The sequence below is a fragment of the Leptidea sinapis genome, chromosome 38 (genome assembly GCF_905404315.1).
Source record: "Leptidea sinapis chromosome 38, ilLepSina1.1, whole genome shotgun sequence".
Lineage (NCBI taxonomy): Eukaryota > Metazoa > Arthropoda > Insecta > Lepidoptera > Pieridae > Leptidea > Leptidea sinapis.
In genome coordinates this window covers 8,062,567-8,087,090 of record NC_066302.1, presented here as the reverse complement: position 1 = coordinate 8,087,090, position 24,524 = coordinate 8,062,567, and the positions used below count along the sequence as shown (strand labels likewise).

General features: G+C 39.0%; 1 protein-coding gene across 1 annotated transcript; it reads left to right on the top strand.

The window, feature by feature from the left end:
- The first annotated feature begins 553 nt into the window (after positions 1 to 553).
- Positions 554 to 21,550, top strand: LOC126975927 (uncharacterized). The gene is made up of 8 exons (XM_050824041.1): positions 554 to 649; positions 1,155 to 1,256; positions 2,881 to 3,033; positions 5,567 to 5,660; positions 6,192 to 6,293; positions 10,790 to 10,896; positions 12,961 to 13,164; positions 20,234 to 21,550. The coding sequence occupies exons 3-8, from the start codon at positions 2,908 to 2,910 to the stop codon at positions 21,548 to 21,550; spliced, it is 1,950 nt and encodes a 649-aa protein (XP_050679998.1). The 5' UTR covers positions 554 to 649; positions 1,155 to 1,256; positions 2,881 to 2,907.
- The last annotated feature ends 2,974 nt before the right edge of the window (positions 21,551 to 24,524 follow it).

Genomic DNA, 24,524 nt, shown 5'->3' with positions numbered 1-24,524 from the left:
CTGGCGGCCGACCACGCGCTCGCCGAGCTGCAGGTTACTGGTGATATGATGTACTAGCACTCTTGACAGAGCGCTCCGGGTGGCGCTGGAGGAGAGCCTGGAGCGGCGCGGACGGGAGGCGGCCGCGCTGCACACACACAACTGTGCGCTGCGGCTGGCGGCCGACCACGCGCTCGCCGAGCTGCAGGTTACTGGTGATATGATGTACTAGCACTCTTGACAGAGCGCTCCGGGTGGCGCTGGAGGAGAGCCTGGAGCGGCGCGGACGGGAGGCGGCCGCGCTGCACACACACAACTGTGCGCTGCGGCTGGCGGCCGACCACGCGCTCGCCGAGCTGCAGGTTACTGGTGATATGATGTACTAGCACTCTTGACAGAGCGCTCCGGGTGGCGCTGGAGGAGAGCCTGGAGCGGCGCGGACGGGAGGCGGCCGCGCTGCACACACACAACTGTGCGCTGCGGCTGGCGGCCGACCACGCGCTCGCCGAGCTGCAGGTTACTGGTGATATGATGTACTAGCACTCTTGACAGAGCGCTCCGGGTGGCGCTGGAGGAGAGCCTGGAGCGGCGCGGACGGGAGGCGGCCGCGCTGCACACACACAACTGTGCGCTGCGGCTGGCGGCCGACCACGCGCTCGCCGAGCTGCAGGTTACTGGTGATATGATGTACTAGCACTCTTGACAGAGCGCTCCGGGTCATCACGAAGTGAAATCTTTGATTTGCTTCACGAGCATTCGCCACTTTTCCCTGCTGGCTGACAAACTGATACACTCGTTCAATGGACCGCCCGCAGCAAAATTAACTTGGTCGATCCATCGCATGGGTGACCTTCCTCGCCCCCTGGTGCCCTCCACTTTGCCCTGCACGCCAAGGCGCTCAGTGGACTCACTCTCGCGCCGGGAGACGGGTCCGAAGAACTTAAGAATGCTTAAGAAAACTTAACTCTGTATTAACACCGAAAGGCGTTGTTTTACGCCAAGTTCTTGGAGAATCGAGACGTTGGTGTGAAAGTCGGTCCATAAAACTCCCAGCATTCTCCTCCAGCACCACATCTCCAGAGCTTATAGACAAACAGATTAATATAGAATAGTATAGTAAACAATAGTTTACAGTCGTATGTAGTAATTATTTTTTTAAACTATGCATATTTCAGAAATTAGCGTCGCGTTGCGATCGAAAGATATGTGCGGCGCGACTCGCTGTGTCCACGGCCGAGGAACGAGAGAGCACGCTGCGGAAACGATTACCTCTAACTGTAAGTGTTTACTGACCTGTAGCCTGTAAAGCTATATCTATAACTACGGTATTTTGTTCAAATCTCCTTTCGTCAGTAGAACATGAGATTCTTAAAAAAAAAAAAAAAAAAAAGTGTGTGTGTCAGCTCCGACGCACGACTAGAGTTTACTCCTCATGAACGATTGTCTTTGAACAGGTACTATATGAAGCTCTGCTGAAGAGTCACTTAGAGCATGATTCGGTTATATGGGAACCGAGTGAAATGAAATATAAACAGATGATACAAAAAAATTCAAAATATATTTGCAAGGTACTTATATTTGAAGTTGAATGGGGTGTATGCTGGTTATCCGTTGCTGTATCCAACTTTGTTCGGCCTGGGTATGGTGGGATACAGCAAATTGGAAAAAGGAAGGGAAGTTGCGCATGCCAAGTATCTTCTCACGGTATTGCGGGGTAAGAAGGAGGAGCCACCCACCCTAGAACAGCTTCGGCTATACGTGCTTAATAAATAAATAAATAAACAAAATCAGGCATTCTTGCTGGAATTTGAAAATTTGGACTAACAAAACTCCTGTTAAAAAATTCTATAAAACTCAAATAAATCCTTAATGCTCAAAATATGTTAGGAAATGCCTGTTAAAAGCGGAACTCAAAATTCCAATTTTAAAAGGTCCATCAAGGAAGTTCCATTTTGGCACACCCTATTAGGTATATTATACTACATGCGTAAGCTATCACACAGTATACTATGTATGCTGGCTACACACCAGTAGATAAACACACACACACACACACAATTGAAAAGTGAAAGGTGCGCGAGAAATGATGCGCACCAAAAACGTTACTATTCCATTAAATGAGTAGGTTTTACTCTCCATATTTTTCTCATACCGGGCGCCTTATATGAGAATCGATTCTTAAGGAGTAAACTCCAAAAACATTTATTATAAGCACTGTCGATAGAAGTAGGTAATAAGTAGTAATTAGGTAAAGCGTCCACTTTACTAAGAGTCACTTAAAGCATTTAAAGTTTTCACTTCAATACATTTGATCAGCGGTATCTCATTGTTTAGACTCCAGATTGGAATTTCTTTAGTGAAACTCAAGTATTGTTTGCAATTTCGTATAATTATGATTTTAAATAAGAAATTAAGCAGTAGACGTGTTTTGAACATTAGACAATAATTTAACTAGAACGCGGGTGTGAGTGACAAAAATAAATAATCATTACGAACAATATTGAGAACCTGTAAATAATAATTGTCAACACTACGAATTGAAACATTGCTATCAACAAATTGTTAGACACTATGCGTAACCACTCATTAAATATTTAATAATGGTGGTGGTCCCCTCTCAAGTATCCCTTAATTAAATCGAGCCAATTATACCCGAACCAGCGAACATAGCCGACCATGACAGCTCAACGTCATCAATACCCACAAACTTTGGTGCTCAAACTCGCCTAAAAGTTTCTACTACAAAAATTGTACAAGTTTCATAAATGCTCTCAACATTCAAGATTGATTTTTGGTGGTACTTACCATTATTTGGTCATCATCCACTCACTTTATTCTTCAATTAATAATATAAATAAAATTTTTATTTGATTGTCTAATATTATAATCTAATTGTTGCAGTATTCAGTTCAAAATGGCGAGGCGAAGATGCTAGTTCTCAGTGTGGATAGTAACAAAGTACTGGACTCAAAACGGGTGAGCTCGCTCGAAGACGCTATTAGGGCGCTGCCTGACTACATCAAATTATTGCTGCCACAACATCTGCTAAACAAGGTATAAATATAACTTATTAAATAACTAACCTAAAAAGTGTTAAACTATAATGTCAATACTTATGCTCGCATGGCCTTATAATCAACCGGTGCGCTAGGGATTGTACTAGCATTAGTTCTTTTATGGATATATATTATATTCTATAGTAGATTCTTAGATCACAATCTGGATATACTATGAAAGGGCAAAGCGTGTGCAGAGACGCTGGTGACGCAGAATAGCACAGTACAGTATTTGCAGGGCAGGGCAGGAGAGGCAGACATAGGCCACGAGCGAATGCTGCGACGCTGTAAGAAATTTTTGCGTTGTCTAGCATAAAGAAAAGACATTTTCGAGTTGACGAGTAAAATAGGTTCATAGAATTACGATGAGGTTAGCGAGATATGTTTTTACAATAGGGAATATTGTTAAAAATTATTTTAATAATTAGCGGAGGTTCGGTTGCGGTTTGCAAAAGGTCGAATCTAGGTTTTCGTTAGGGAACAAACATAAATACAAAGTTAAATTTGCCGTAAAAATAATTTTTGAGAAAGCGCAGAAATTTGTGCCGGCGCTACAACGAGACGTAGAGCATAACAGACGCATGTCTACGCCGTAAGTATCTGCGTCGTACGTAGCTCTTACTATTATTATTTGGAGAGGGTAGCTATATGCCTAGTCCTGATTGGGTCCTATTAACAACGCATCCAGAATTGAACTATTGTGTTCGCCACTAATACTTATAGCTCGTCGTCAAGCCCTGCCGCGTTTGTGAACCGCAGTATCTTGTTGACGCGAGTATTGCAAACAGCATCTGGGTGTAGTGTATAATCGCCAAGGATGGTGTTACGCTTATGCATTAGTGGGCCGCAATTGCAGTGGAGATGAATAGGCGTTTCATCGGCCTCGAGGCAAAATTTGCAAGTTCTTTCGTTTTTTATTCAGACCACACAGAGGTGCTTATTTCAGCGATAGTGCCCAGTTAGCATCCTGGTGAGTATGCATAGGTTTTTCCTGCTCAATAATAGGGCTTCATTCGCATTTATGTTATTGAAAGCTTTTATCAGTGCTTTGGAATTGTTTAAACCTGTTGAGTTGCTCCAGCGTTTAAGTGCTTCTAGTTGACATTGGTTCCTCAGGGTGTGACGAATGGCGCTCTTAGGCAGTCCACAAACAGGTTGCCGACCGTATGGACTGCTTTAGCTCCAGCTCTTGCAAGCTCATCGGCCATTTCATTGGCTATGATTCCGGCATGCCCTGGGACCCATCTGAGAATCACTCTGTTTTTAGGCCTAATGTGTTTAGGCAGTCAGTGCAGTTTTTGACTAATTTTGACACAATCAAGTCTGCGTCTAAAGTCAACAGTGCATGCAGCCTGACTGTCAGAGTGAATGTATATGTTTTGGTTGAAGTAGCCTTTTTGGATGTTGATATTCGCGCATTCTAAAATGGCGTAGACCTCAGCTTGAAATATGGAGGCAAATCTCCCCAGGTTTATGCTGCATTTAAACCTGGGGCGTTCTCCATAGACTCCACAGCCAACTTAATTTTCCATTTTGGACCCATCGGTAAACCATAAGAGGCTCCTTCCACAAGACTTTGTTGTACATCCAGTCGTCCCTAGAAGGTAGTTCCACAATATAATGTTTGACATCAAATGTGATCGAGTATCATGCCTTGTATTTAGTCTTGAAAAACTGAGTCTTCTAGAGTCCTAAGTGTTTGCGACATCCAGTTACATGACCCCCTCTGGGCGATTGCCCTCAACATGCTCGCCTTCGCCTCTTGCTGTATAAACAGTGGAAGAGGCGGTAGGTTAAGCATAGCCTCAATGGCCGCACCTGAAGTAGACGTCATGGTTCCGGCTATCACAATACAGGCAAGTCTCTGCAGGCTGTTTAGCCTGTCTGCAGTTGTTTTCTGGTTGGCTTTGTTCCACCACACAATGGAGGTATAGGTGATTGTAGGCCTCACAACTGCTGTGAAAAGCCATAGTAGGAGCTTTGGGCGTGCTCTCCAGTGTCACCCTACCAGACGTCGACATACACCCAGGGCTGTTTTAGCCTAGTTTAGCCCAGTTTTACGTAGCTCTTAGTACGTACATATATTATAAAATCCTTTCTGTCCTGCGCTGCGTGGAGCTGCGTCGTCTGCGTCTCAGCCTAAGAGACCTAACGTGGGTGTTAGAAGTCAAGGAAATAATTTCGTTTCTGTGTATAAGTTTGAGAAACAGATGTCATTTTATGTATGTATGTTATAATAGTAACAATACTTTAATAAGTAACACACTACATCTCCAAATATAGAATAGGGTTGTTAATATAGATTTTTAATGGTAGTCAGACATGTCACTGTTTTGAGAAGAACGGACGCTAGAAACTCAAACGTTTTTCTCCTTAAAATAACAAATTATTACACTTAAAATAATTCAATAAATAGCCTGATGCCAATCGAATCATTTGGTTTTTGCCCTTACCGCATCGATGATGTATAGTGTTATGGCCGTGAGTGTTACACATTACTATAACAATTAAAAATAATGCTGTAATTACAGATTGGATTGAAAGTAGTGACAGCTGATGGAAAATCCCCCAAGGAGGTCGACTTGATATTAAATAAGAATTGTATAAATAGCTCTGAAAATAATGGTAAGTGAATTATGAATAGTTTCCTTAGCAGTAAATGTGGAATGTTGTTCAATATTTAACAATAATATATTTAATTAATGTTATATTGTTCATGCGATTTAATATTACCATGCTGGAGGATAATGATGAATATTGTTTTCTTTATTGATTTAGGGGCTTTTATACGTGTGTACATGATGATGAATATTGGGCCTTGATAATAGACCTTTTTTGTTTAGGGAATTCCGAAGTTCAAAACTTTTTTCAAAATATCTATTAATTAATTATATATAGTGCATAGTGAATTATTCAGTTAATTTTAAAGTAATGTAGTCTATTCAGCATTCTCATTACTATTAAAATGAGTCAGAGCCCCCAGCTATAGCTATATATATATAGTTGTCTAGACTCTACACAACAAAATTTAGTAATTTACAAAAAAAATCGGAAGTTCGTGGAATAATACGTCCCAAAAACCTAAACCTAGCTTAGATTGAATATAATCAACCAGATCATGTTCTCCAGACTCAAGTTTAAATTATTGACTTTTAGAAAAACAAGACGAGGAGACGAGCGGAGGAGGCAGCGGCGAGAAGACAGAGGAAACTAATTGTAGTGGTGATGAAACTAACAAACTGAATCACGGTACTTATGGTATTTATGTTACTTTATTCTATGTGAACACCATGTACATTTTATAATGTAGTCTTGATACCTACTTCCAATGTCGTCGTCCCCATAATATTTAACTCCCCAATAAATATTTATTGCACCAACAAAGTATACACCAGTACAAGTTGAGTGTTACTTCAATTATAGGCGCAAATAACATAACACAAGTAAGAAGCAAATAAGTACATTAAAGAGTAAAATTTTGATGTTAAAAAAACGTGTGTGTCTTAAGACGACCGACACATGTGATAACTTAAACTGATCTAAGTATAACTATTTTAAATTGTTTAACTTGAGTAAAGCTTATATTACTTTATGTCTATTAATATGATAATGTATGGAAAGTTTATTTATTAATAAAATCTCTTAATGATTATAAAATATATTTTGTTCTTAGTTACAATTCTTGAATATGTACATTAGAATTTTGTGTATGTACATAATTAGTATCATTATTTAATTAATGAGAGAGGAGGTACGCGTGAGAGAGAGGGAAGCCAGACAGATTGGCGCCGTAACGCGTTACGTTACGAAGTGGTTTACAATCCCATAAGAAGTTATCACTTCATAAATTAAGCGCGATTTTGCATAAATAAAAAAATTTACTCACAATTAAATTGATTTAAAACACCATACACAACAAATTGAAATATCAGCTACACTATCTGGCTGTGTTTCTCCGCAGTGCATTTTTTGAGGAACTTCTTTCCAAATCAACCAATCTGGAATGACAGTCCTTGCTCTGTGTTTTCATTTAGATACGGCGTGAAGGTACCCACGGTCTTACAACAAACAAACGTGTGAGAGAGAAATACATCTCTAATAGCAAGGTAGGGAAGAAAAGCGATCTATTGTTATTGTTACAGACTGATTGGCAAGTCGTAAACAGTCAGCCACGCTTAGTATTAGTTCCTAAGTATCTTGAATTGCAAACTAGTCCACTACACTTTGATAAATCAAAACTGGTCACGCTTTATTGGGCTCGGTCAGGGCGACTATACTTAGAATATATTACTATTCTAAGTCTATGAGGGTATCATATAAAGCACAGAATAGGTAAAACACTTTAGAATGGCCATCACGCGTAATTTGTATGGGAACCACTGTCGCCACTCAATGTTATACTACACGCCCTAGTCAAATAAACACAAGCATTCGCACACATACGTTACCACTAACGCAGCCCTATTATTGCTCAACACTTATATAATTGGCCAGCACACACATACTTTTGACAGCTCACGCCTATGAAGTTTCGTATTTTTTTTTAAGTAAATCTGTCATACCGATAATGTTATACTTCACGGATGGGTGCATGAGTATAGTGATGTGCCACGTATAAGGTACAACTCGACTATCAAAAATCGGTTTTTGACATTTAAATCGAATATATTATACAAATCACGTTAGTAATAATTGATACGCTTGGGTTCTTAATTGATAAAATATATTTTATTAACAGTACTGATTGCGGGTCAGTCCTATATGGTCAGCTGACTACGATAACATCTGTTATTCTGAAAAAAAAAAATATTTTGAAATCACATATAGTATCTATTGACTCCAAGATTGTGACATTACTGCAGCCAGTCTACCGTCTGTCAGTCAGCCATTTTGTAACAAGTATGAGTTCTGACTCCACGCCGTTAGTGCTTTGTATACTTTTTATTTTGTAAATCGCTGCAGGTCTTGGTAATACGGAGTTTAGATTTCCAACGTATCATTGAAAATACAAAGCCATGTCGCAACGTCAGGTGATCAAGCCGTTCACAGTGCACTGGATCCCCACAGCTCGTGCAGCTCTGCGTGCAACGTTCAAATGGTTGGAGCTGATACTGGGGTACGCCAGACCAGAGATGACAGCAGTACACCTTATGTGGCCGGACCTGCGCATTGTAGAGCGCTAGAATGTGTGCCGGCTTGAAGTATTGCCGTGTTCTATTTATTGTTCCGATACTAGGCGAAGCTTTAAGGTCAAAGAGCGGTGTTACGACAAGTGGGGGCTTTATGAGTGGTAAACACGCAAACTCGAGTCTTCTGGGGGTAACCTCTCTGTATACCAAGAACTGGAGGCTGACTTCCATGAGTCCGGGACCGGAGTTCTAGTAATGCAGCCGAACAGAAAATACATCTCTACCATTTACGGCTAGTAAAATGCTTACCATATACTTAAATGTCAGTGTTAAGGTTACTACAGATGACTGGACTAGGTAAAGTCGAGGAACACAATAAATGTGAATTAGAAGACTAGGAACGAGATATCCTCTTCGACAGAGTTTGTGGATAAGAATTAATTATCAACATTAGGTACAGTACCAGTAGTGGGTGATGAACGATGATGATGATGATATTAATAATGAAATAGATTTAGTTTTTGCTCCTATATTGTATAATAAATAATTTTAAGTTCTAATTCTTTATGGGACCATAAGCGCTCATTCACTATTTTTTACGACTAACATGGATTGACTAAATAGTCCTACTGATCGAAAAATATGCACGAGGCGGAATTGGTATAAAAATATTAATAATTTATTATTATATAGGAAATTGTTCAAAATTAAAAAATTTATACCAAAACATGCAACTATCGATTGTGAGTTCTATGAGATAATAATCGAATAGATTCAACGATTAAACACTACCCCCATACCTAGTGAATTGTTAAAAGTATCAAACTATATTTGTTAGACCATAGTGGTTGACAAATGAAAAAATGCTATCGATATTTTTGTCGATAATTTAGATCAATGTATTAAAATACTTTACTTAGAAGGTAACATTATAAATACATTTAAAAGAAGTTAATCGTAATTTTCATGTCAATTTATTGTATAGTATTTCTTGTTATATATTTTTGTTAAGTTAAAGTGTAACTGATGAATTTAACATTTTCCAAATATATTTAATGTACAGATTTGATTCAGAATATTTATTAGTATATACTAATTACTGAACAAATTAGTATATATATATATATACTATTATATTATTACTTGTTATTAATAGCTCTGACATCATTTGTTATGCCGATGATACAGCTCTTTTATTTTACGGAAAAAACTGGGCTACTGCACTACATACAGCGATACAAGGAATGAGGAATATTGCAATTTGGCTACAAAATAATCTTCTCACCTTAAATCTCACTAAAACACAGTACATCTGTTTCCATAAAACGAAAACTTCATCCCCTTCCCACATTTTTGATATTAAAGTCCACACATGTCCTGTTGCTCTATCTGGCCCTTGGTCTTGCAGTATAATAAGTAGAACTACTCATATAAAATACTTAGGAGTCGTCATGGACGAAAACTTAAATTTTAAGCAACATCTCAATACAACAGCGAAAAGAGTCCGCAAGCTGATCTATATTTTTAAGAAAATACGCCATTCGGCATCTTTAAATCTGCTAAAAATGATTTATTTTGCAATCGTTCATTCTGTATTATCTTATTGTATCACCGTATGGTGAGGGGCGGCTACTTCACACATGATAGTTTAGCATTCATATAATGTTAATAATTTTTAACATGATTAATCAGATACTCACACTCACTCACACCCACCCACCCACACACACACAAAGTACTACTACAAGCAGTCAAAAAAACTACCAGCGGTGAACGCATTAAATGGTTTAAGTATGATTGTTTAATCATAGTCACGGCGTGGCTTTTACGCCCACATTACCCTTTCAGCCTTTTTTACCTATTTCGTGTTTGTACAAATGTATATACATACTTAATATCGCCATTGTTTACAATTAGGTACAACCCTATCGATACAAATGGATTCAAACTTTGATATATTTAATAATTACAAAAATCTCTTGTATTTAAAGGTTTTTGGACTTTCCGATGAATAGAAACTTCCTTCTCGGGCTACACTACACATCAGGCTTCTTTTTCGACGCGTAATCATACTGCAAGACGGCAGAATTCATCATTTTCGCGGAGGTTTATACGTTATCACAAAAAGAGCGCGACTGTCAGCCGGTGAAGCTTATTTTGTTGAGTCATGGTCGCTCACACACGGCGCGCCTGCCCCGCGCACAAGGCCATTCTAATCTCTTTAAACTGTTGTGTGATATATTCTTTTGTAATTGAAATGATCTGTAAATCTTGATATAAAAGAGTGGCAATGAGTTTCTTGCTACTTCTTCTCATTAGCTCAACCCTTTACGAAGTAGCGGTAGATTCAATGATTTTTTTTGTGACATTCATAAGTGTCATTTTCGTGACCTACGTGAATAAACTGATTTTGATATTTGATTTGATATAAAGCGTGTACATCCACCTAAACGGCCGCCATTGTTTCTGTCATTTTTCTATTCTGGTGTTGCTAGAGGCCACCAGGGTAAATGATTACCGGGGGATGAGCCGAGCGTATGAACGCTCTAATAATGACCAGGCATATTTGATTGCCTTAGATTATTCCTGAATATTCATACTAGCCTTATTCTTATTGACCCACAGAAGGTGACAATCAAGTGGAATCATTGAATCCGGTCGATGGAGAATTATGTCCTGACAACAATGCCAACTGCACCATCACCGAGGCCGACAGCAAAGAAGAATCGCCGGTAAATAACAGATTGGTAACTAAGGAGATCTATGGAGCGAACTTAGACTTTGATCAGACCTATCTAGCCAGTTGAATCGAAATCGAAGAAGTGGTTATAAAAATCGCATTGAGTGCGAGCTAAGAAGGTAACAGCTGTTGTTCGACTTTTTGAAATTCAATAAAACTAATAATCAAATAAGTTTTGGATACGTTTAAAATTTATTAAACTTTCTATTGTAAAAGTTTGTTTAATTATAATCGACAATGTAGTGTGTATAATGAAACGCGCCCTTGACTTTGCTTTTGGACTATCTTAGCTTATCAAATGACAATAAATACCAAATTATAGAATGCGTTAAGCTTGAACTCAGCTGAGTTTTACGTAGGTAAGTAAAGTCTGAGTTCGCTCTATAGATCTCCGTCTAAGTTAAACGGATCTTACAACTGGTTTACACTTCTCACTCAGGGATTTTCGTTGAACAACTCGATTAAAAGCGGTTTAACATTGGTAGCAAATATTCCGGTTACGTAAATTTAGAATTTTTCACAAAATATAATATTATTAAGAGAATAATTCGGTATGGGACTACATTTTAAAGATTTAGGGATTACCTAATTTGCTAATGAAAAAGTAGTTGGAAGATATTTCTGCATATAAATATTTTCGTCAAAATTTTATATGATCAATTTAAAATAGTACAGTCCATTAGATTTTAGTTTGTTGTCTTTGTAATAATATAACCACATTATAATATAAATATAATCCAATTACTGTTACTACCATGCCTGCAGGCTAAAACAGCAGTTAAGACACTTCTCTACAAGACAACGTCCACATCTTGTTAATATTTTTATACTTCTGAATTACATCCATCCCCTCCCTCAGAAAAAAACAGAATCGGGAGTCACAAGCCAAAACTGTGGTTCTCAAGAAACATTCTAAAGCGCACAACGAAATATTGGAACGTACTTCCTTCAATCACCTTTTTTAGGTCGATATTATTAGTTAGGTTAGGCTAAAGTTTGTACAGCAGCAATGTTATTGTTTTGCTTTGGTTGTTTTGGTCTTGAAAATTTTAAATTTTTAAGAGTCTTTTAAGCAGCCAAGACTGATAAATGTTCCACACCGACATTGGCTAACAGAAATTCAATAAGGGACGATCTATAAATTGACGATTCTATAAATTACTTCACACTAATTTCACGATTTTGACCTTTCTCACGTCTTTGTTACAGCTGGTTACATATTTTGTAAAAAAACATAAATAATACATTATATTTGCAAGTTTAGTAGGTATGTAGTTTAAATTAAGTGTTGTAATACTTAGATATTAAATATAATATTTTGAAAAATGTGGTGTCAAAAATTTGGGACATCTAGGGGGCGGGTGTCCCTTGTCACATTATGTCACACTCCTATTTCAATAAGCTTTCAGAATAATTTGGTATTGGTGATCTTGATGGCCAATGACAACTCTTGCCCAGTGATGGTTATTAATTTGACATCCAAAATGGAAAGGGCCATATAAAAGTTGGAAGACCGTGTAAAAGGTGCGCTTACGGCTTGGAATACGCTCGACTCGCTAATATTGGGCAAAGACCGTATAGTAGAGGAGGTTTTTATCCAAAGAGGAGGCCATACGACTAACTAAAGACATTAATTATTAAGAAAAGGACAAAAATTTACTCATATAAAACTTTTTCTCTTCTAATTCTTATCATAATATAGGTTAAAGGTCCTTCGGGGCTTGAGATTTTTGAGTATTCTTTAGGATAACCGTAAGCGAAAAATGCAATGGCCGACCCCAGGTCAAACGTCGCAACAGTGTCCTAAAGTAAATCTTATCAATAAGAAGGTAATGGGAACCGTTTGGTGGTCTCGGCATGGTGTTGTTCACTATAGTTTTCTCCGATGCGGTTTAACGGGCTCGAAGCTCTCGAGCATCGGATGTCTACTGTGGCGAACTCCAAACAATGATAGCAAAAGTAGCAGTGAACCCCTAATATTTGACTCAAGTTACTATCAATAATAATAAGTAAAACTTTTATGTTTTATTATATAATTTAATTAAATTTATGATAGATGAAGGCCGGAGTGGAGTACGCCAACATACTGCGCGTGATGGCCGGTCTCAACGAGGAGATCCGAGCGTTGCGGGAGCGAGTGACGGCCGCCAACAGCGAGCTGGACCAGCTGAGGCACGTGCGGGACGAGCTGCTGGCGGCGCGGGACGCGGCGCCCGACGAGCACGTGGCCGGGCTGCGGGCCGCGCTCGGGGACCTGCAGGTGACCGGCACTACACCGTGCTACATCTCTACTCTCACTTTACAATGCTATGAAAGAAGAAAACGTTGGCATGTGAATACGTTGTGTGATTATTATATTCATTTAGCAGGGTAAAAGAGTTTCCGTTCTACATGTGCTCTACATTCCGATTATAGACCGTGACAGTTGTGAAATAGTTATTTATGCAACTGTTGTGTAATAAGGGGTATTTATTTATTTATTTATTTTCATGTAATCTACAGCATCACAATTTATATACAATATAATCACATTATTAAGTATAAAAATAAGGCCAAAAACTGATTACAGTATATAGGTATTAAACAAAAGAAGTAACATTTTATGATTTAAACAAGCCAGAATAAGATAACAAAATATTTACAATTACTGTAATAAGCTACTTAGAAAATAAGCTTTACAAAATAAGGTTACAGGAGTGTGTGTGCGTGTATGTAAGGTTGTGTGTAGTGTATTTGAGGGTGTATGTAGTATGTGTGTGTTTGGATAATCATTGCAGTCGATGTATATTTCTTATTTCTTTTTTTAGCTGTACTTTGGACAAGCAAAACATATCTAAATTAAAATAAGCTTTATTGTAGGTGAGATCCAGACGTTGCAGAACAGAGTATTGTGTGTAATTGGTGTTAGCTTTTGGTACAGCCAGAAAGTGCGTGTGACGAGTTCTAAATGATGGGACGTTCAATGAAAAACTCGCTAATAAGGAGGGACAATCAATTTTACCATTTAGGATTGCTTGCAATAGCAGCATATCGTTTAGCTTTCTTCGATTCTCTAATGTGTCAATTTCGTAGTGCTTACTAGCTTCTTCATAGCATGATAAGTTTATAAATTGCTTGAACGCTAGATACTTTAGGAATTGCTTTTGTATGGATTCAATCCTTTGTTTGTGTATGATATAGTAAGGTGACCAGATGTTACTTGCATACTCAAGTGCACTGCGAACATAACTGAAGTATAGACTTTGTATGCACTCTATGTTGCTGAAATTACTTGTTACGCGTTTGATGAATCCCAGCTGTTTATATGCTTTATCTGCTACGATATTAACCTGGTCGTTCATAGAAAGCTTAGTATCAATTTTGACTCCCAAGTCTCTAACTGAGCTCACTTTAGATATTGATCCGCCGTTTATCTTGTAATCGAAAAGTATTGGTTTTACTTTACGTGTCAATGTTATGTAGTGGCATTTTTTAACGTTAACGACAATCCTATTATTGCTATAATATTCAGACAAAGCATTCAGGTCAGTTTGCAACTTGTAACAGTCATCAATATCACGTATTTTGAGGAAGATTTTTTTGTCGTCTGCAAACATTAAATGTTGGCTGTGAGTAAAGCAACTTCCTATATCGAATAAATAGGCATTATACAAAAGCGGGCCAAGGATAGAGCCTTGTGGCACACCTGATGGTATTGACACGAAGTCGCTTCTGGCGCTACCCGTCACAACAGCCTGCATACGATTCGTGATATATGAGGTGAACCATCTGTGCAGATTCCCACAAATTCCGAGTGCATTTAACTTCTGTAGTAATATTATGTGATCCACACGGTCAAATGCTTTTTCAAAGTCTGTGTAGATCACATCTACCTGATACCTCTCATCCATGCACTTTAAAACGTAATCGGTGAATACCGCCAAGTTAGTCACGGTGGAACGATCCTTCATAAAACCATGTTGTTCGAAGGGGATAGACCTAGCAATTGTTGGGGTAATCCGCTTGCAGATAACCGTCTCAAATAGTTTGCTTATCCCATTGAGGATTGATATTGGCCGGTAGTTCTCAATTTTAGTTTTTGATCCACTTTTATGAATGGGAACTATTAAAGCTTCTTTCCATTTATCTGGGAAGGCGCAGAAAACGTTAAGGGACAGATTAAAGATTATGGAAAGGGGCTTAGCCAAGGAAGAAGCACATTTATGTAGAAAAATTGAGGGAATGCCATCACTACCGGCTCCCTTATTTGTATCCAACGACTTTAGCAATTTGAGAGTTTCATCTTCTCGAATAATAATATTGCATATCGTTTCGTTGTGTGTAATGTTTGTGAAACTTGGCGCATCGTTTGAATTTGCTGGTTTTACGTATACGCTTTCAAAGTACTTACTAAAGCCATTGCATACTGTTATTTCATCGGAATATGTAGATTGTCCCAACGTGAGTTTTACAGGATACCCATAGTTATTGTTTTTGAGTGATTTTATGTAGGAGTAAACGACTTTAGGATCTTTACGAATATAATCTTGCATGCGCTCTGTATAATCTGTAAAGCACTTCTTTTGAATATTTTTTTTGCCTTGACCTGAGTATCACAAATTCATCATAGTCGCGAGGATTGTTAGTTTCCTTCCAATTTCTATGTTTTTTAAGCTTTTCCTTTACTATGTGAATCAGAGATTTAGAGTACCATACAGGGAATTTAGATTTGGACTTAACTTTAACTGGGATGTAGTTGTCTATAGATTCTTTTAAGCAAGCGTAAAAAATATCGGTAATGTCGTTAATTGAATCCGCTGATAGAATTTCGTCCCACTTAATTGAGGACAAAGTTTCATTTATTTTAGTGTAATCACCTTTAAAAAAATTTGGGCCTTTAGTAGGTGTGCGCTGTGTATTACAAATTAGCAAGTTAGACAGGTCGAATTCAAGGCATGGATGGTATTTATCTTCAGAGACAAGAGGCAAGGAGCTGTGGTTGACTTCAAAATCGATTTTACTAAACAAGAGGTCCAACGTATTTTGTTTGCAATTACAAATTGTATTCTGCTGTTTCAGGCCTGCCAAATTGCATATGTCGTGGAAATTCAGAAATGCATTTTGTAGTTCTACTGAACCTCTGCTCTGAATAGTTGGCCCGGACTCTGACCATGTAATGTTAGGCAGATTAAAATCACCAGTAAGGAGTATGTAGTCATTAGGATATAGAGAAATTATTTCAGCAAGACGGGTTGAGATGGAATTGATGCGAGCAGGTAAGAGGTTGTCTGGTGGCGCATAAATTAAGCCAATGTGGACATTGCGTCTTCCTTGAATGTGAAGAGTTTCTGCTGGTATGGTCGCCCATACAGACTCGACGCCAGGGCAAACCCAATCTTGTTGATGTAAGATTTGCAAATTCTTAGAAGCACATAATAATACTCCACCACCTAATGTCTTTTTGGAGGTTTCAGGATTTCGATCATGACGCAAGATATCGTATCTACTATCGCAAATTTCACGGTCGTAGATACTACTAGTTAACCAAGACTCTGTGATAATGATTAAACTAAAATTGAGGTTTTGAATATTAAGACGTACTTCTTCAGTTTTGGTTTTTTCAATTTTGATATAATACACTTAAAGGATTAACGCCTGTGAGTTTAGAGAATGTACCAATATATTATAATAATAAAAAATTATAGGGATATGATGATTATTTAATGAGTAATGTAATGTCTGGCGGTTATGTTAAGCTTGTGCGATGATAGTTGTTGTTGAAAGTGTAGTGAAACATGTTGTGTTTTCGTGTTTGTGTTTAATGTGGATGTAGCATGAGACATTTTGTAGAAGATCACTTTAACTTGATCAGATCGTTTTCCGTTCGTATGCTTAAGGCCGGTGATTCTTCGTTTTTTCGTAAAAAAATGTTGCAGTTCCTAACCCAAACAAACTTGAATGCTTCTTTTTGTGCGAAACTTTTAGTTTTTTTAAGAAGCTGTTTGTTTTCTGGTGTTAGGTGCTCGTTCACGAAAAATTTTGCTCCAGTCCACTGAACCCTATATCTTTTGTGCAAATACCCTTTTTTCTTTTTAAACCCGACAGTATTTTATCTTTATACATTCGGTCCCTCATTTTCACAACAATGGGCTTAGGCCTTCCTGCTGTGGGTCTCTGGGGCTGGATACGGTGCGCAAATTCGATGTCATCTGGCTTGAGTTCGACGCCGGCATACTCCGCTATTTTCAGCACTAGATCAGTGGGCGATTCGCTAGTCATCTGGGGCAGTCCTACGATTTCAAGATTATTAATTCTACCCTGTTGCTGTTGCCTACCGAACTGAGAGCGTAAGTCGGAAAGCTGATCCTCAGAAAAGGTGACACGAGCTTGCAACGTGCATAAATCGCTTTTTAGCTGGTCATTTTCTGACTGTAGATGATTTTGTGCAACCTGAAGTTGGGAGAGCTTTGAAGACAAAGAAACTATTTCATTTTTTAGTTCAGTAAAGACTGTCGATTTCAATTCTTCGACAATTTCATCCTTAATTGTTTTCAACTTAGCGTCTAAGATACTTTCGAAACGACCAATTAACATAGAATTGGCGGCTGTAGTTGCCCTTGTGTCGTCACATATGGATATCGTCGGATCGGCAGAGTCGGTGCGTGTCGAGCGTGCTATTTTACTCGATTTGTCTACGCGGATCGGTGTGTTACTATTGTCTCCGCCTTTCCTGGCAATTGCCACACAGTTTGGGCACTTCCATTGTGTTCTAGACGATGTCGAGTCCCCCGTAAATCGGACGCATTCGGAATGAAACATGTTATTGCATTGAGTACATTTTATACGTTTTACGGCAACACTAATGTGCTCTCTACACGCTTCACAAGTTCCAACCATATTTTTGTAACGGTTTTGATGTAGTTATTATTGCCAAAGTTAAAATAATATCCAAATATAAAGTCCAAATTAAAATAAAAACTGAAAAAAGAACTTCTTGACGAACCAGGGCCCTGCGGATCTCAAGTATACTTTAGATACCGATACGCCACAGACGCGGTTAACAAACTGGCGAAATTAATAGTCTAAATGAGAATTATTTGTGATTCAAACGGGTGACGTGTTCTCTTATTTGTGGTTACCCTCCGTTTGATAGACACAGATTCAATGGATAACTTCACTTAGTGAGTTAATACACTTTTGGAATTGATATTATCACAGTGTCTATAGTCGAACTTAACAATTCACATGTAATTCACACATAAAGGAACAAGATTTATTTCAATGTAAATGTGAACAGTGAAGTAATAACAGTGTTTAGAATGCACGGGAACTTATGGGTAAGCCGTCACTATAAAAATCACTTTTTATTGGTTAATTACTTGCCAGTAGTCGTCGCGAACATTAACACTTCTTTATTGTCTTCTAAACTATTGTAATATATTATTCTGTACTATAATTACTCTTCTATATTATTATTACGTGGTTTCAATACGCTAACACACGCTACGCACGTATTAAAACACGAATGTGAGTTTATAATGATTATGATAATAGTATCACATGAATGTTTTAATACCTAATTATCAACAATTGCATACAAGACTTTATCTACACCCAGAACATGAATGCTCCCAAAGATTCTGAAACAGTCGCTTACTGCTAACATTAAAACAGTGAGTCCTAGTAGTAACCTAATATCATCCATTACTGATTATATACAAATAAACTAAGTATTAATGAAAGAACTATTTATTTTAGTAGTAATTTACATTTTGTATAGTGCAATTATTAAAATTCACATGAATATTATGTCCTTTGGCAGCGTTTAAAATATCCGACGGTGTGCTGTCAAAACTTGAATCGCACATTTTTTCAAGTAAAATGGCGGGGTTTCGAATAACCTACTTTTTTTTTACGGCGCTCCACGTTCTGGTAGTGTGAAACGCGCGTAAACGAAAATGTTCTTTTTTTGAAATTCATACAGATATCATGCATCAAGCAGTAAGAATGTGGTTGTTTGTTGAAACTCTTTGTGCATGAAGAGATCGAAAAAAAAACCAAGGAGTGTTGTTATGAAATTCAGTACAACATTACAACACTCGTTTGGATGATGTAATGGTTATTACGACATTGGGTGTTTTAATGTTGGTAATAAGCTAACTGTTTGAGAAACTTTAATAGAAGATTTAAAGCATGGGTATAGATAAACGTAACATATAAGATGTAATCTATTCTGGAATTCTATTAATTTTATTCGAAAGCCTGTTACATTCTGGTAGAAAATATGAATTTTTCTAGTTAGCTAAATTATCTAAGAGTAGCTGACCCGAAAGATGTTGTTCTATCAATAGAAAGAAAAATGATGTATTTAGAAATAATGTAGCTAAAGCCACCGAAAATGTGTAATCTAATTTAATTAGTTAAAAATGAAACGTATATCTGAATAACCCTTCAACTACCGTTACTTAAAGTATTATGATACCATGAAGATATACATATGCACGCTATTGTGTAGACTTATTTAAGATACACAATTCCACCATTCATTATTTTTTTATAATATGTCAATGGGTTTTGACAGCGTTTTCGTTCAAAGCTCCCAGGCGGGTTACTTTTTTTCGATATCTTTAATAAACATTGTTAATGTATACAACAATTTAACAAATTATAAAGTAAAATATTTCTCTAGAATTACGTTATGAACCTATTCATTAGTGTAAAAAACATGAAAAAAAGTGCAATAGTTTTTGAGTTTGTCGCGAATAGACAGACTGACAGAAGCGGTATAGGACTTTGTTTTATTATATGTAGTGATTACATAAAACAATTAACAACATTATAAAGAGACTTGTAAATTTTTTCATAAACAATAAAATCTGTTTTGAGTCATCATTTCTTTTTTGGTGTTGGAAACAAACCAAACGTTGTCTCATTGTCAAAAAGAATACAAGGCTAATTTTATTGAATTTTTAATAATAGGCGTTATGGATCCTTATTAAGAAATTTAATTTTCTCACGTCTTTGTGTAGGAAATAATAAATTAATTTTTTACGTGTAATTTATCAATTGAATAACTCTTACTGGAGCTTGTGTTTTAAAAGAACTTCAGTTTTTTTTACTCCTCTTAAACTATGTTCGTAGTACGCATTTTGTCAATTATGTTAAACGTCATAAGGTTATAATAGTTAAGTTTATATTGTTCAAAGTGTTATATTTAGATTACAAATAATTTTATACGGTGGTTTATATGCGGGTTCGAGTCCCGCATTGTTCATAAAATTTTGGTTTTCAAATTTTATTCAAATATAGAAATAAACCGGGGCGATAACTAATCGAGTCTCGCGTTTCAGGCTCAACTGACGCGGTCGACGGTGTCGGAGGAGGCCAACCTGGCGGAGATCAAGCGGCTGGCGACCAGCGCCGCCGAGATGCAGGCCGAGCTGGCCTTCCGACCCTCGCGCGCCGACGTCGACGATCTCACCGCCGTCGTCGGCAGTCTGCGCGCCGACCTGCTGGCCAAGGACGCGCTGCTGGAGCGGCTCCTGGCGCGGGACTCGGAGCGCGCCGGGGTCGACAAGGCCGTGGAGACCGCGCCGCCGGACGAGAGCATGGATACCGGACACATCACCGCGCAGATAGACGAAATGTTCCACCTCGACTACGACGACGACGAGAGCGACTCGACGGCGATCGAGACGAACGACGCCGAGCCGGCGGCCGAGCGCGCGCGGCTCGACGACGACGAACGAGTGCAGGCGCACCTGCGGAACGGGAGCCTGCTGGCGCTGCAGGAGGAGCTGGTGCGGGCCAAGGAGGGCTGGGCCGCCGCCGCCGACGAGCGCGCGCGGCTCGACGACGACGAACGAGTGCAGGCGCACCTGCGGAACGGGAGCCTGCTGGCGCTGCAGGAGGAGCTGGTGCGGGCCAAGGAGGGCTGGGCCGCCGCCGCCGACGAGCGCGCGCGGCTCGACGACGACGAACGAGTGCAGGCGCACCTGCGGAACGGGAGCCTGCTGGCGCTGCAGGAGGAGCTGGTGCGGGCCAAGGAGGGCTGGGCCGCCGCCGCCGACGAGCGCGCGCGGCTCGACGACGACGAACGAGTGCAGGCGCACCTGCGGAACGGGAGCCTGCTGGCGCTGCAGGAGGAGCTGGTGCGGGCCAAGGAGGGCTGGGCCGCCGCCGCCGACGAGCGCGCGCGGCTCGACGACGACGAACGAGTGCAGGCGCACCTGCGGAACGGGAGCCTGCTGGCGCTGCAGGAGGAGCTGGTGCGGGCCAAGGAGGGCTGGGCCGCCGCCGCCGACGAGCGCGCGCGGCTCGACGACGACGAACGAGTGCAGGCGCACCTGCGGAACGGGAGCCTGCTGGCGCTGCAGGAGGAGCTGGTGCGGGCCAAGGAGGGCTGGGCCGCCGCCGCCGACGAGCGCGCGCGGCTCGACGACGACGAACGAGTGCAGGCGCACCTGCGGAACGGGAGCCTGCTGGCGCTGCAGGAGGAGCTGGTGCGGGCCAAGGAGGGCTGGGCCGCCGCCGCCGACGAGCGCGCGCGGCTGGCGGCGCGGCTGGCCCGGCTCCAGGCGGCGCCCCGGCCCTGCGCGCGGGCGGCGCTGGCGCTGGCCGTGCTGCTGGCCGCGCTGTACGTGGCGCTGGCGCCGCACCTGGCGTGATGGACCCGGCCGCCGCCCGCTCTTCAAAACTTTGCTCACTATTTTCGTGCGATTTTTGAAAATTTACAACGTGTCCGGCCGATTCGAATATCCCGCCCGAAGGCTGACTATCTATTTAGTGTAATTAATCGTTAGACGTTGGGCGCCTCCGTCGGTCCGTGTCGGGTGGCCGGGCCCGCGGCGCCGTATCGAGCTCTCGTCCGGTGTGCCATTGTCGGCCTCGTGAATGTTCACAAACTATAGTATTCTCTGTAAAAAGTTTCAGCATAATATAAATACAAATTAATATAAATTTGTTGTTGATATCTGCCATAATAAATATATGTATATAAATTTAATCTTAAGGCCTCCCGACTGTCTTAACTGTAGAGAAATAGTACATGTTCTGTTTTAAAGAACACCATTAAAACTCACTGGTATTAATATAATTATTATTAACTTAGGTGGCATCCGATTATCAGATACCAAATTACGATAATCCCCCTCGTGGCATCTCCGGTTCGCGTGTCTTTAATTTTTATAGTCGAGTATTAAGCGTTGTGATCTAAAATAACTTCTGCCAAAAGTTTTCTAAAATCAGGATATAATCACAAAATATTTATAACGTAACATCACGTAAAATAATAAAATATGTTGTGTTACGTTTACAACACTCTTTTAGAGAAGCACACTGAGGTGAGACAAATTCAATGCCGCATTAAGCAAGCGTAGCAAATTCTTTAAAGAACACTTGATCTACATTCGAAATAGTCGATTACCGAGTGTTTAACCCATGTGAAACACTCGGTCCATACTGTCTTAGTAGAAAAAATTGTAACATTTTACATGATATCAAGTCATTCAATTCTATATACCACATCTTAATAAATTTCACTCAGACAATGAAACTCACACACCCTTTCCGCGCGGAGCCCATAGCAATTGCTAATCTTACGATGTGATCTATCTGGCACTGGACAAATCCCTTCGTAATCCAGTCACTACTGCATTTTAACTAACACTCGTCATCGCTAAAATTTGCTATCGAAAAGCTCATGGTTAACACTGTAACTTTTTATATTCCCTTACCACGTCATTAAAAGTGTTTGAATTCACTCTTTTTTTTTGGTAAATTGTTGATGCAATGTTCTCTTCGTGTTATTGTTAGATATCACTTGAAGTTGTAGTTATTGCCCGGCAATTCTTGTGATTTTCAAACTTATCAAATTTATGATTTTACATTCTTATGATTTAACAGCAAACAACTAACAAAATTGATTTGTAATATAAAATTGATTGGCTTATAAAGTTGTATTAAGATTTTTTAATTAACTTTAAAGATTATATTTGTATTTGTTAAATAAAAGCATTGTAATTTTAGTTTTAAAATATTTTAGTATTTTCTTATGAATCTCTTTACATTATTATAATATAATATGCAATAACTAAATTTTATTAATTGTACTTGTCTTCAGAGTATCACTTAATTCATTACCGATGAGTGCTTTCATATAAATTTATTTTGTATGTTTTGATTCATATTCTGATTTATATTTTGAATTACGATTGTCACATTTTTTCGGCAGATTTGTTCTTGAGATTTGGAATTCCTCTCAAATCTTTCTTTATCTTTCTGATTATAAGTTAAACTTATTTAGAGTATTACTCACATTGGTTGGGTTTTTCGATTTTGTAGTCGTACTACTCAAGATTATTTGTTCAAGAAATTTCCAATTCCAAAGATCCAATGGCCGCAGTAACTATATTTATGGATGCCATTTTAGATTTTTTTCTGAGGTGTAGAGACGGCCTTCTTTTGATATTCTTAACTAATGTTTTTTAATCTGGCCTTCTTAAATTACTTTTTGGCAGAAATGTTATTTCTGTCGAAATCCACAAATATATTAAAACGAGTTGTCATATACTATTGTCGGCTATCGTTACTTTAGGCAAAAAGTTATCTTCTTTGGGCCACATTTTGAATTCCACTCAGTTAATGACAGATAATTATTTTTGGATATTGTTAATAATTTTTCATTTGAAATGTTTGTGGAATATTGATTCCAAAATCACTTCATAATCAACACATATCATATTAGTTAACAAGTCGTGTTTGGCATTTCAGAACTAATTTTGTAATTGAATTCCTTCGGATCGTTTGCATTTCTCTAGTCGTTAGAATCGAGGAATTAATTTCGCATGTCATTCTGCGGCTTTTTCATGTATTATTGATCGATATGTATTTAATTCGATTAAATTAATGTAATTTTAGAACATTATGGTATTAGTTGCAATTTAATCAAGTTATTTTAATGTATTTTGGAAGGAAACGCATGTATATTTTCTAATGTTGCAAATAATAGGTCTGTTGGAAAGTATACGTGGGATTTGTGTAGAGGCCATAGAGGTAATATTTGGTGGAGAGCTGCTCTGAGAGTATTAATAAAGCTTGATCTTAAGCGGGAAGGTCAACCACTCCACGTTCTTTGTTATAATGTCATCGTCGTAAATACATATGTCACATAGACAAATGAGGAACTAGGTACGGTGTTACACGTAAGTAATGAAGTTCTATATCATGTTGTTTTAACACTTATGACGATGTTGCAGCGCTCTCTGGTGGTGCAATCTAGTACTTATTTGCTTGAAAATTGTAACAAATTCTCTCTGTCAACACTCTACAAGATAGTGCGTCTATGGATTAGTTTTTTTATTGAATGTAGCTTTAGATTTGTATTGCATCATTTTGTATATGTTTTGTATGATGTAATGTGGAGGTTGGGTGTTAGAAGGCGTTTGTGTACGGGGGCCGCGTGTGTCGCTCTGTGATTTTAAACGCCAATAGAAAATTTCGTGTCGGACTTGTGAGACTAACATCCTTTTTTATTAATATTGTCATTAACATAATTGTATGTACCACGTTGAAATACTTTAATTATAAACTTATTTATTTAATTGTTGCACACTTTATGTTATGTTCTATGTTATATTTTCG

Excerpts from the sequence above, each read along its gene's own strand:
- LOC126975927 (XM_050824041.1), top strand. The coding sequence starts at position 2,908 with ATGCTAGTTCTCAGTGTGGATAGTAACAAAGTACTGGACTCAAAACGG. Across the intron at positions 6,294-10,789 it reads ACTGAATCACGGTACTTATG|AAGGTGACAATCAAGTGGAA; the intron begins GTATTTATGTTA and ends ATTGACCCACAG. Across the intron at positions 10,897-12,960 it reads ACAGCAAAGAAGAATCGCCG|ATGAAGGCCGGAGTGGAGTA; the intron begins GTAAATAACAGA and ends AATTTATGATAG.